The sequence below is a fragment of the Bos grunniens genome, chromosome 2 (genome assembly GCF_055505025.1).
Source record: "Bos grunniens cultivar Pamir isolate PY7600 chromosome 2, Bosgru_T2T1.0, whole genome shotgun sequence".
In the NCBI taxonomy this organism is placed as follows: domain Eukaryota; kingdom Metazoa; phylum Chordata; class Mammalia; order Artiodactyla; family Bovidae; genus Bos; species Bos grunniens.
This window is the reverse complement of record NC_141166.1, coordinates 101,007,584-101,021,280: the sequence shown is the minus strand read 5'-3', so window position 1 is coordinate 101,021,280 and position 13,697 is coordinate 101,007,584. Positions and strand designations below refer to the sequence as shown.

Here is a 13,697-nt window from a genome sequence, read left to right as displayed (position 1 = left end):
CCCCGCTCCCCCAACCCCCCGCGCGTTTTGCCTCCTCCTGTGCAGAGGGCAGGGTTTCACCTCTCACATCTGGGAAAACCAAACCGAAGGACACTAACCCTCCCAAGGTCAACTAGAAAATTAGGCCTGGGAGGGGGGATGGGGGAACCGAACCCAGGTGTCCCCACTGCAGCTTTGTGGTTGGGCACTAAATCATTTTTCTTCTCTTGTGGGGAAAAAAAATCACTGGGTGGGGGTAAGTGAGAGATTAATCAGATTTCTTCCTCTTTCTCCCCTTTCCTCCCCTCCCCTCTCCTAAAGGAGATAAAACTCATGAAAGCAAACAAGGTGTCCACTCCGCAGTTCTTAAGCTGGGTCCCTCCAGTCTACCCCCACACTCCACCCCCAACACAAAGCGATCCGGGCTCCTAAGGTTTCGGTCCGTCCTACGCGGAGCCCGGGAGGTGAGGAGTGGTTAAAACTCAGCCCTCACCTCCAGCGGGTCCCGGATCCGCGGCGCCCAAGCCCCGCCCCCGCCGCCCTTCCCCCACGGCCTCGGCACGCCAGCCCCTCTCCCCTCTCCCAATCGGGCGCACCCACCCCAGATGCCGCCTGGCACCGAGCGCTGCCGCCGCTGCCGCCGCCGCCGCAGCACTTTCCACTTGTATTGATCACCTCCCGGCCCCGCTCAGCCTGCTCGCCAGAGCGGAGCGCGGCCAGCGCGCCAGCCCTTGGCAGCCCCGGAGCAGTCGGGCTCCGGGAGGCAACTCCTTGGGAGCGCCCTGTCCGGGGTGCCCTCTGCGCTCTGCAGTCTCTTTCTCTGTGTCTGGGAGGAGAAGAAGGAGGAGGAGGAGGAGAAGGAGGAGGAGGACGTCTGGTCCGGGCTGGGAGGTGGAGCAGCGGCAGCCGCCGCCGCCGCCGCCGGAAAGGGAGAGGCAGGAGAGATCGAGACTTGGAAACCCCAAAGTGCCCGCGACCCTGCACGGCAGGCTCCCTTCCAGCTTCATGGGCAAAGTGTGGAAACAGCAGATGTACCCTCAGTACGCCACCTACTACTACCCCCAGTATCTTCAAGCGAAGGTAAAGGGGCGCCGGGGATGGGGGGCGCCCAGGGCGCACGCTGCTCGGGTCCGGGAGGGGCGAGCGGCGAGCTCCCGCCGCCCCCGGTGGAGTTGATGGAAGGTTGCTAACTATAGCGCTGGCCTGGGCGCAGCCGGGCGGCGCGCTGGGCGGCTGCTGCCCGCGGAACTGAGTGCGGGGATCGGGTTACAGAAAGCCTCGGGGGGAAAGACTAGACAGGAAAGAGCCGCCGGCCCCTTCCTGGCCCGGGAGGCGGGGAGGGTCGCGGGCCGGGCGGCGCCCCTCGCCGAGCGTAGGCTGCTCGGCCGCGGGTCCCGCTGGCGGCGCAGATCTTCGACCCCTTCTCCTGGGCCTCGCCCGGCGAGCGGTAACTCTCGGCTTCCCTCGGAGTGGCGCCGAACCTCCCGCCCCCCGGGGACGCCCCTCAGTCTCCCGCGCGCGCGATGACTGGGGCTCCAGCGGGGGACGGGACTTTTCCCTCCCCGCCTCCGGCCCTGCGCGCCCGCCCCTCGCCTTGATCTTTGTGCGCTGTGGCACTTCACCTGGTTACTGATTTCTACTTTTACGCTGGTGTTTTGGGTAGGAAAGTGGCCAAAGTTCACTCAGCGTTCATTGATGTCCCTTTTAATCTTCCCTGTAGCTTCTGCAAAGGAGGGACAATGGGCAGATTTCGATGCAGAGAAAGAAGTGACTTCGTATTTAGTTTTGAAAAATGCTACCTTATATGTTTACCTACAGATCGATTTTCAGTGGTGCTTTCTCAGAAGTGGCTTTGGTACATACTTAAGTAACACAGCAGATGACATGTAGTCATACAAATTGCGCCTGGCTTTCTAGGGACCCTGGGTACGTTGTTAGTGGAACTATCTTATTTTTACTATAAGAATTTGATGCCTTCTGAACTCATTTTAAAAAATTATTGGGTCCATGAAAAGTGAGGGTTTCGCTGCTTTGGAAGCTTTTTTCCAGTTTGGGAGGGCGAAAGTTGGATGCAAAAGATGTCGTCAGCTGTTAGCATCTCCTATCTGGACTCCTGGTGCCCTTCCAGATTACAAAAGAATCAAGTGTGGGTACAGCCTCTGAACTTTCTCTGGAAGGTTGTTATCATGCCCTGCTTGCTGGCAGAGGGCAATTCAGGCCTGGTGCAGAGAATCTCTGATTCAACTTCGATAAGCCTTTCTTTCTTACAGTGTGTGTGGTCCATGTTATGTACCTACATCATCGTTCTGCATGTGTCCCTGTAGGTAAAATGACACTCTTCCGCATAGAGACCTGAAATTTTTTATCCCTCAAGGACCTCATTTTCACCCCCTCCCCAATAATCGCCAGAAAGCAGCAAGATGGTAGCAGTAAGGATACCCATTACTCATTTTTGTGTGGTAGCCTCTATATTTGTTTTCAGGGACTGGAGGGCGGTACCCATATTTTGGTGAACTACATTGTAAATATAAGTTCGGAGAAATTTTGAGGTGTAATCAATGCACTACCTTTTAGATATCATATATGTTTAATGCATTTGTTTAAATTATGCAGCATTGGGTACCTAAAGGACAGCCTGTTCAACACTTAACTTTATGAATAATAAATACCATACACTCAGGTGAAGAAAAAAAGACTGTGTTTCTACAGGCACATTCACCTTAGTAATTTTTATGTACCATTAGTAAGTTAGAAACCAAGTACATAGTATTTAATATAGCTAATGCAATGCCATTTGGCTCTTTTTTGCCCCGTAAATAATTGAAGAGAGAGACAAACGGCAAGAGCCTGCTCTAGTAATTAGGGTCGGATCCCAGAAAGCTTTAGGGCCCATTTTCTGAAAGTGTGCTTCCTGCATAAAGCATTTAATATTGATTTGTGTTACAGTAAATGACAGTCTCAAAACATATCTTGCTGTTTCTACTCTGAAATCTGAAATCCTATTACTCTGAATCTCTTTGTTTCCGGAGAAAGACAGACATACTCACTTGACCTATATAACATGGTATTAAAGTTTGATAATTAAATCTAAATTCCCTGTTGTAAAGAATCTTGATTATCTCAAGAAGAGGCATCTCCTAAAATGTAAAGGACTAGATGCAGATTTTAGATAAGCATAATTCAGTACACATAGCCTTTTTTTCCCTCCCTTTTCTAATCTATTTCTTGGTAACATGGTATTGTGAATCATTAAAAAAAATAGAGACCTGATTTGATCTGTAGTTAGTTTAAAAACAAGTGTTACCTATTCTACCTGAAGAGTTAATAAACTGACGTAGTATCCGTGGTCTACAGTGATGATCCTTGCCTCTGTGTGTGTTTGTGTTCTAACCCTCTTGAAATATGGGATAGGTAGCATCACCGTTTAAAGTACAGTGACGTGTTTGCTAGACAGAGTTGTTTTGAAACTTCTGTTTGGAAGCTATATCAAAAACTGAAGAATGGTGTGGTTGTTTACCAAGTGATATTTGACTTAGCCTTGTGATCAAGAGATGGATGTGATTGTTTTGAATCGAGAAAGAATAAATGGATGGGATTTCTTTTCCTCAAAAGGAATAGACACCAATGAAAATGGCACTTGAAAATCAGTTTTGTTACCATACTTTAAAAAGTTATCATATGTCAAATAATTTTTCTTATGTTAATCATCCAATCAGTCTGTTTTGAAAAATTTATTTAGTAATGTTTCTCTATAGAAACGTATTAGTTACTTCTGCATTCTATTAACAATTAGTAACCAAAAAATTATGGAGCTGTGTTACAGCATGTGACCATATTTGGGTGCGTTATGCTTTGACAGAAAAAGAATAGTAATACAGATGCAATAAACATAAAGTAAAATAGAGGATATTATGGAAGGGTTGGACATGGGGTGGAAATGAAGGACTCCAAAATTTTTATAATACCTTAGTGCAGAGTAACAGAGATTGCAAGTAACCTGATTTTACACGCTTGTTGAGTTTTTTGTATTTCTCTGTAAGGATGGTCTTATCACAGCAGGAGTCTCTTTATCACTTGACACATCCATTCTAAGTTATAGGTTGATGTAGCTTCATAAGTATAAGCACGTATTGTTTTGAAGGATTTTCTAAATTATTAAGAGATATTGTGTATTATTGAAAGTTAAATTTGGTATCTACTTTTCAGATACACAGGAAACATTCTGACAATTTGATATATTTTAATTAAAATTTTGTATGTAGACATTTTCACTTATCGTAAAGGAAACCCTTGAATTCTGTTTGTTTCAAAAAATACCATGATGTATATTACTACCAATATATGTATACAAATATTTATGGGAATTGAAATACTTATTCTAGTTCTTTTGAAGAAAGGGAAGTACAAAACGTTCTTTAATGGTTAGTTGATATTTTGTACCATCTACAAGCAATTTGACTCATTTGTGATCTTTATTCATAGATTGTTTTGTGTAAGAGATGATCTACGCTAGAAAAATGTTTTTTTCTAAAACAAATGTTTGTTTTAAAACTATTTTTGTGTAGGTGTATGCCAGAGAAGATACCTGAACCTAGCCTAAAAATCTGAAAAATATTGAGCAACATAATTTGGTATTCTATTAATGAAACTACTAGGAAAAAAGCTTTTTCTGAATTGAATTTTTGGGCACATTAATGCTTTGTTGAATTCTTTAATTTTTCCTTAGTTGTAACCACATGAATATTGTATCAGTCTGTTTCTTTAGGAATTAGGGGTCATGATTTGATACATGGAACTACTGAGTATATTAAGGTGGATTGGAGGTACAGTGGCATGATATTAAGACTTGAGGTGCTTTGTGTCCTGAGAAGTAACTGTGTTTGGGGAATGAATAAAGTTTGTTTAAATGCATCAACACATTAATACAATATTTTATATGAAGAATATACTTTCTTTTCATAAGTGGCTGAGATATTGTGGCTATCTGGAAGTAGTGTTGGAAGACTCAGGGTCATGGAAATGCTAAAATGAAGATGCATTATAATGTAATATTATAGGATCCTTCCCCTTGGATAGCCATTTCTTTTAAATTGCCATAATATCTATTATTTTTTATATGTTGGAAGCCAAATCTTACACTATTAGAATGGAACAGGGAAAAGATAAGTGAAGAAAAGGAGGAAAGCAATCAATTATTTAGTATCAGTATAACCAGATATACTTTACATATATGGTAATCTTGGCTTCAGATTTAAATTAAAATATGGCAATTCCCATGTAATACACTTTCATGACAAAAAGTTTTAAGCTTTTTGATATGTTGCTTAGTCTTTGTGTTTTGCTTAATAGTTTCTTGGAACTGTTAATTACCCCAGCTTACTTAATGAAGACTGAAATTTTAAGTTCTAGGTCTTTACACTAGACAGCAGGACCTTTTCCCCTTTCTTTTTACTAAAGAAGGATTTGCTAGAAATGAAAATTCCTTTTTTCCCCTATATCTTCTTAACCAATAAAAACTACGTGAGGAAGATCTAGAATGGAAGTTAAAATGATATGGACACCTAAATATCATTCATTTTTTTAAAAATGAGGGATTTCTTGTCTAGTTTGCTTTTTACTGGATTCTCAGTCCCCTAAAGTTTATTTTCCCCTAGCATGGTCTCCTTATCCTACGTTGAATCTCTTTTCAAAGGCTATCAGCTGTCTGTATTTCTTATTTGATTTGCAGAACACTAGGTGCTAAGTAAATGCTTGTTACTATTATATTCTGAATAAGTACATGCAAAATTTTCTTAGATCAGAAAAAAATTATAGACCAAAATTTACAAATATAATAACCCAGCCTAATTTTCTAATGAAATCTCAATATAGTTTGATTTGAATTTTAATTTATCTTGTTCCTGTAATGAAAACTTTCATTTTATGAAGATCACTAAGATGAATTACATATCAATTGGTCCATGCTTAATTTATGAAATCAAAGTACCTTTTTTTTTTTTTTTATAGTCTTTATTAAAGACTATGGCACCAGAAAAAAAGACCTCATTGTGTTATATCAAAGAGGGAAATGTTACATGTGATGAATTGGTTACTCAGCATGTATTTGCCTCTTACAACTGGCCCCTACCAACACAATTCAAACTTTTTCTGCTTAATTTTCAAGAAAATCCTTTTTTTTTTCCAGTATATTTCAGATGTGGTAAAAACATTTATTCATTTAATGAATAATAACTAAAATATAAACTAGCCTCAAGTTGTTCAGAATTATAATTATCTGTGTTACTAAGTATATTACCCTAAATATGACATTTAGCTACCTAGTTTTTTATCACATTCATTGGGATATTATAGGAATAAACAGGAACATACTCAATTGTTCTTAAGTGGAGGTGTTTTATTCAATGTAACATTACTTAAAGAAAATGTAGTAATGATATGTCAGTGATTTAAATGCAGTGCCATAATATTTGGTACACAATTATGCTGCATATTCAAAATTGAGCATTGGGCTTGGGGATTTTATGTGGAATGAATGTAAATGTCCTGATTTCTCTGCTGTATCGTTTTAACAAGTAAGTGGTAAAACCTTGTGCCTTGGGAGAAGCAGCAGTTGGATGATACATTTACCACCCAGAGTTTGGTCCGATGATACACAGCAAAATGCCTTCTTATAGAGTGTATGTGTCAAACACACATGCAGATTTGAGCACACACACACAGATTTGAGAACAGAAACTAAGTCATTTCTTAATCAGGTAGATATGTGGGGGAAGGTGTAAAGAGAGAGAATGCTGACAGCCAAGCTAGCAAGCTAAACATGTATCTTACATAATTGAATTCCTTATTTTTGCTTAATGCACCTAGTCTCCTTAACATAATTATATGAATATTTAACATTTTCAAACAAGCATTGGAAAAAAAGTGTATCAAAGATGGTGAGAAAGAAAAGGGGGACAAAAATCAACATCTAGACCTCCAAGAGGAGAAACTGTTCAGTCTAAAACTGAACATTCTTTTTCTCCGTATATTGTCTTCTAGCTAATTCTTAAATGCATGCATTTGCCATTTTAGAGGAGGGAGAACAGTCTTCTGGATGATGTATGTGAAAAGCTAGATTCTAAAAGAGAGATTAGATGCTAATATGAACAATTAACTTGCCTGTAAATCTGGTACTGTGGCTTTCCAGGTGGCTCAGATGGTAAAGAATCTGCCTACAATGTGGGAGACTCGGGTTCAATCCCTGGATTGGGAAGATCCTCTGGAGAAGGGAATGACTACCCACTTCTGTATGCTTGCCTGGAGAATGCCATGGGTAGAGGAACCTGGTGGACTATAGTCCATGGGGTTGCAAAGAGTCGGACATGACTGATCGACTAACATTTTCACTGTAAACACACAAAATCAGCGTCTTGTGGATGATTGCCTGCAATGGCTCTATTCTGGAATTAGGCTAAATTTGAAGCTGGTGTTTGTGGGAAATTGCTTAGGCTCTTGAAGGGTTATAATACTAACGAAGTGATTGTATTTCCTTAGTCACCCTAGAGCACCATTGTCTGCTTTGGGTACTGGGAAAGGTAAGGGAGTGTCATATCTGGTCCCTGCTGTCCAGCTGCCAGCAAAGACAGAATAGACACATTTAAGACATAAGCAAAGAATATTTTCAAAATAGTTCACCTGGGAAGACAGCATACCAACCAAGGGTCTGAGTGACAGGAAGGCTCTCTGATCCACATGTGGGATTAAAAACTGTCATGTGTATTGTGAGAAAAGGTAAAGTGGTTAAAAAAGCTACAACAAACCTGGGAATTTTATAGCGAAATGGGCTGTAGATTAATGAATGAAAATTTCTTAAATTGATAATCACCATTTTTTTTTCTATTTTCTGCTCTGTAATCCTCTTATGACTACTTAGAGTTTTAAAGAATATCACTTTTTCATACTTTATCTTAACTCCTTCTCCTCAAAGTTTCATATTCAATTACCTTATTTTACATTATTATGTTTCCAGTTTTATGCTTATGAATATACTATTAAGCCCACCTATTAGGGTTGAGACAGGCTGGAAATGTAATCCTTAAATGATGACATAATTGTGATATGGAAATTTTACTTTTATTCTTTTACTTTTATCATTTGAAGTGATGTTTATTTCTTCTAATTTGTTAGTGTTGTTTGGAGTTGTTAGGCGTCATTGTGTGCCTGCAATCTACATGGTGATAATGTGTTTAGTGTGAGTTGACATTTCTTCAGAAAATAACAGATTTTTAAATTATTCCTGATCTTTTAAGATTATAGTTTTTTTATTCTCTTTATTTCATCATTTTCTAGCTTTAATTTTTTAAATGAGCTTTGCAGTGGGTCTGAGTCCTTCAGGAGTCATATTATCCTCTGGCCTCAGTGTGGGACACTGAGCCCACCCTTCCGACTACCCTTTGAACAACACGTGCTATTGGGCTACTGGGTCGAGGAAAAAAAAAAAGATGATTTCAGGAAGAGTTTTTGTGCAACAAAACAAGATTATTTCATAAATATCATGAATAATTTTTACCAATCTTGAAGAAAAAATACATCATCTTCCCAGCTCTCCCAAGTGGGTAGATCCACTTTATATGATACTGATTTTGTTTTTTATAAGTTGAAAATTACTAATTGGAATGGACATAGTTCGATGGATACATCATAGAATTCTATGCTTTTTCTGAACTTGAGTTTTTTGGGAGGGAAATCAAAATTGCCAAAAAAGAATTTTAGATCATAAACCTACATTTCTATTGTACTTAAGCTCCTTAAATGACAATATACTATTCCCCCCATTTAACACTTTTTAAACATGGTAATTTTGAGAGTTGTAATTAAGAGAATATTTGTGCTGAAAAACCTCTAAAGCCTTCTTCGTATGTGGAATAACAGTGAAATATTTTCACAGTTTGAAATAAAGTCTCATAAAATATTTGGTTACAAGGAGAAGTACATCATATCAGAAATTTGTAATACCACCAACTTTACCTTTGTCTTCTCAGCAGTAATTTACATTCAGTACCAAACAGGCTTTTGACAAATGCAGACATTTATAGAAAGGAAAATTTGCCAGTATTTATTTTCAGGTCTTTAACTGAAATACTCCCAAAGTCCCTTCTGCCACCTACAGAGCACAACTTTGATTAATTTCATTGTTTAAAAAATGGAAGCCTTAAGAAAAAAAGTTCCTTGTCTCAATCAGTTCTTGGGCTTTATTCTACATGATTATTTGCATACTTTTATTAACAACAACAGCAACACACAAAAAGAACTGGCTAGAAGAGAAACTTCTCTAACAGAAATTCTATTGCTAGGCAAATGGTATTTTTTAGAATGCTATGTGATTTTTCTGTGATTGGGTATAGCTTATCTTAAAAATGAATTGTGTTTCCAATAAGTTTTGTTCCAAAAAGTTCACATATCACTTAGTACTTGAAATTCATCTAGTATATTTCATATATAAATTGTTATCTTTCATTAAAGGGTTCCCAGCCAACCCATATGGGCCTGTGAAAGTAGCCCACTTTATAGTTCACATATAGTTGTTATTATTGGTCCTACCACATGTGCTTCCCAGGTGGTGCTAGTGGTCAAGAACCCACCTGCCAAGCTTCCCTGGGAAGGACATGGCAACTCACTCCAGTGTTCTTTCCTGGAGAATCCCATGGACAGATAGCCTGGCAGAATGCAACCCATAGGGTTGCACAGAGTCTGACGCCAACTGAAGCAACTTTAGCATGCATGCACTCATGCATAGAACCAAATCATCATAAGGAACAATGTTTCCTGGAGGAGGAGGGTAAGTATTCAGGGTTGGAACTCCGAGTACCCCCCCCTTTGCCCCCTTTTGCGGGTAGTGAGAAGTTTTTCTTAATTCACCTGAGGGGCAGTGGGAAGACTGGAGCTCCCCGTAGTCCCTCAGCAGGGCTTTTGAGCTTACTGGACTGGGGACTGGTTTTAAGAAGAGGAGGGAGGTATGGCTTGTAAAGTCACAAGGGGCAGGGATTTGTGGAAGTGGGACTTGTGGGCGCTAGAGCTTCTCGCTGGGTTAAGCCTTGGGGGCCCTGCTCACTCCTCACTCCTGAGACTAGCTCCCCACATACTTGTTTTCTTTTCCTGTGCTGACCTCACAGATAATCTCTTGTTCTCCTTCCTCCTAGCCCACCCTCAATTTTATAAAGTAGTTCAAGGCTAGATTCTAAGAAGTAGGGTTTTGCATCCCTAGCTCATCACAGGCTAGATTACTATAGCCTTGCCAACTTCTCTCCTCTTCTGTAGCACTGAATCAGGCAAACAGCTCTTGAGGCTGGTAACAAGAAAGAAACCAAAAGACAAAGAAATCATCGTCCAGTGCCATCACTTCTATTTCCAGCAAGTCCTGGTCCGACAGTGCTTCATAACTCTTCAGTTCAGTTCAGTCGCTCAGTCGTGTCGGACTCTTTGCAACCCCATAGACTGTAGCACACCAGGCCTCCCTGTCCATCACCAAATCCCAGAGCTTACTCAAACTCATGTCCATTGAGTCAGTGATGCCATCCAACCATCTCATCCTCTGTCATCCTCTTCTCCTCCTACCTTCAGTCTTTCCCAGCATCAGGGTCTTTTCAAATGAGTAAGTTTTTCACATCAGGTGGCCAAAGTATTGGAGTTTCAGCTTCAGCATCAGTCCTTCCAATGAATATTCAGGACTGATCTCCCTTAGAATGGACTGGTTGCATCTTCTTGCAGTCCAAGCGACTCTCAAGAGTCTTCTCCAATACCACAGTTCAAAAGCATCAATTCTTTGGCACTCAGCTTTCTTTATAGTCCGACTCTCACATTCATACATGAATACTGGAAAAACCATAGCTTTGACTAAGATGGACCAAACCTTGAGCATCTGATGATGGCACAGTCCCATTAACCTCAGATTTTTACTGAGACTCAACCTATGGAGCACTGGTTAAGAATCCTACCCTGAAAAGAGGACAAAAATGGAACCAGTCTGTGCTTAAGAAGACAACTCAGACCATGGATCCTTTGGTATTTGTTTGTGGATTGTGGCTTGACTCTGAGGTGAAGAGCTCGACATGGTCCAAGAGCCTGCAAAGGAGGGATGAAGTCCATGGGTTTGGGCGATCTCCCAAGTGCGCTTCTTCTCTCTCATCTCCTTATCCCACCCTCCCTCCTTCCTTTTTCCTCCATTTCTACTTTTACCTTTTCTTCCTGCACAGTGACAGTAGTCCCACTGTGCACTGAATTCTGAGCAGCCAGGGGTTTGTGTGCTCCTGGTGGATCTGCCAGGGTGATGGCTGCTTCCAAGCTACTCCCACTGCATCTGCCCAAATAAGGGACCAAGTGGGTCTGACTTAATTTGGGTAAACAAAAGAAATCTTTGCTTTATAGATTATGATTAAGAATTTGCTAACTTCAGTTCCCTCTTTGAATCAGATTTTTATTTCTGATTCCTTATCCAATTTTATAGGGAAAATTTAAATAAAATTGTATTTGGTGGTGACTTGATGGTAAAGAATTCTGCCAAGCAGGGTTCAATCCCTGGGTTGGGAAAATCCCCTGGAGAAGGGAATGGCAACTCACTCAAGTATTCTTGCCTGGGAAAGCTCATGAGCAGAGGAGCCTGGTGAGCTACAGTTCATGGGGTCGCAAAGAGTCAAACTCGACTTACTGGCTAAATAACAACAAGTGTTATAGAAGCACAGACATGATGTAAGACTTTGAGCAAAAGAGAACATAATTAGCAGAATAAAAAGTGTTTTGATGCCAAATGTGTACTCCAAAGAAGATTGGAACTTAAATATAACATAGTGAAATGGTAAGCTGCATACTTTTTTTTTTCACGCATAAATTTAAAAATCATATATGACCATTTTTTCAATTTCTTGAATATTTCACTAAATTATTATTTATCTAAAAATAATCACAAAAGTTTTTTTTTTTTGATTGGCATAAATCTGTGTTTCTTACTTGGTAATAGTTTCTCAGATTTTAATTTTAATAGCAGAAATCTTAAATGTTGACTTCAACTGCTTATTTTTTAAAAGAATAGATTATATCTTAGCATACAAATAGGATTTCAAATGACAGAGAGTGATATCTGGTGCTCTTTTCTACCCCTCTGTTTCTGTCACCAAATTCAAATTCATGTCCCAGCAATTCGGGATATTCTTCAGTGAATATCCTTTGAGCCTTCAAAATTTGATTTGACTGTGTGTTCTGAAGATAGCTCGTTCAGATAAGCACATGGTGATCATCATCCGTGTGTCTGGGCCCTAATGAACATCTGCTTTCTAGGGCGCCACAGGAGTACCTTTCTTTGTTTCCTCTTCCTTTGCCTTTTTGATATGAATCTAGTTAAACCCTGCAAATGGGGTTGTTTTTCAATATGCAAATACTCCTATTTCCCTTTTTGGAAAAGAAAAAAAAAAGCGCCAGATATTTTAAACATGAACGCATTGGGAATTTAAAAAGAGTCTGCAGGAAGCAAGCACACAACTCTAGTTCTTCTCTTGACCACTCAGACATGGACAAAAATCATCTAGCGAAGATCATAGAGTTGGAGCTGCCTGGTGGGCAATTTAATTAAATTCAACAAACACTGAGCAGGCATTGTATTAGGCCCTGGAAGGTGCAAATATGTAAATAAGGCATGATTCCTGCCATCATGGAGCACAATGAGATCATTTTATTTACTTTCCTGTTTATTTAAAATTTTTATTTGAGGTAGAACACACACACACACACGTAAACAATATAGCACACACATTTTGAATATAATATGCTCATGTAACAGCTACCCAGGTCATTGTCTGACACTTCCAGCACCCACAAGGCACCTTCATGCCCTTCTCAGTGTGTCCTCCCCAGAGGTTTCTGCTAGCCTTATTTCTATCCTTGTAGATCGGTTTTGCCTATTCTTGTATGTCATAAAAATGAATTCCTGGTGGCTCAGATGGTAAAGAATCCACCTGCAATGTGGGAGACCTGGGTTTGATCCCTGGTTTGGGATGATCCCCTGGAGGGAGACATGGCAACCCACTCCAGTATTCCTGCCTGGAGAAAGCCCATGGACAGAGCAGCCTGGTGGGCTACAGTTTGTGGGGCCGCAAAGAGTCGGACACGACTGAGCGACTAAGCGCATTCTTGTATGTCATACAAATGAAATCCTATAGGCTACAAAGGGATGTATCCTTTTGTGTCTGGTCTCTTTAGCTCATCATTGCTTTGATTTCATTCATCCATGTTGTTAAGTATAACCGTCGGTTCTTTTTTTTAATGCTGTGTAGTATTGTATCTGGAGAAGAAAATGGCAACCCACTCCAGTGTTCTTGCCTGGAGAATCCCATGGACAGAGAAGCCTGGTAGGCTGCAGTCCATGGGGTCGCACAGAGTTGGACACGACTGAAGCGACTTGGCAGTATTGTATCACAGAATATATCACAATTTTTATCTGTTCTACTATTAATGGGCATTTAGATTATTTCACTGTGGAGCTATTATGAATAAAATTGCTGTAATTATTCTTGTTCATACCATTTGGTCAACATACCCATTTACTCATAAGAGAGGAACTGGTGGGTCATAGAATGTATGTGTGTTCACCTAAAATGGTCGATGCTACCATTTTCTGTTCCTGTTGGCAAAGTGTGAGAAAGCTATTCTACATGTCAGTAACACTTGGTATTGTCTGTCTTTTTAATTTT

The 13,697-nt window shown here is 40.4% G+C and overlaps 1 protein-coding gene across 11 annotated transcripts in view; it reads left to right on the top strand.

The window, feature by feature from the left end:
- Positions 1-429: 429 nt before the first annotated feature.
- Positions 430-13,697, top strand: part of RBMS1 (RNA binding motif single stranded interacting protein 1) — a 219,968-nt gene continuing 206,700 nt past the window's right edge. For 4 of the 11 annotated variants that reach the window (XM_086355792.1, XM_086355716.1, XM_086355749.1 and 1 more), the window contains exon 1: positions 512-1,059. In XM_086355792.1, the coding sequence (XP_086211918.1) occupies positions 985-1,059 (75 nt within the window). In that variant the 5' untranslated portion in view covers positions 512-984. Of the gene's footprint in view, positions 1,060-13,697 lie in introns of all 11 variants that reach the window. The other 7 variants (XM_086355699.1, XM_086355744.1, XM_086355676.1 and 4 more) reach the window with 5 other exon arrangements.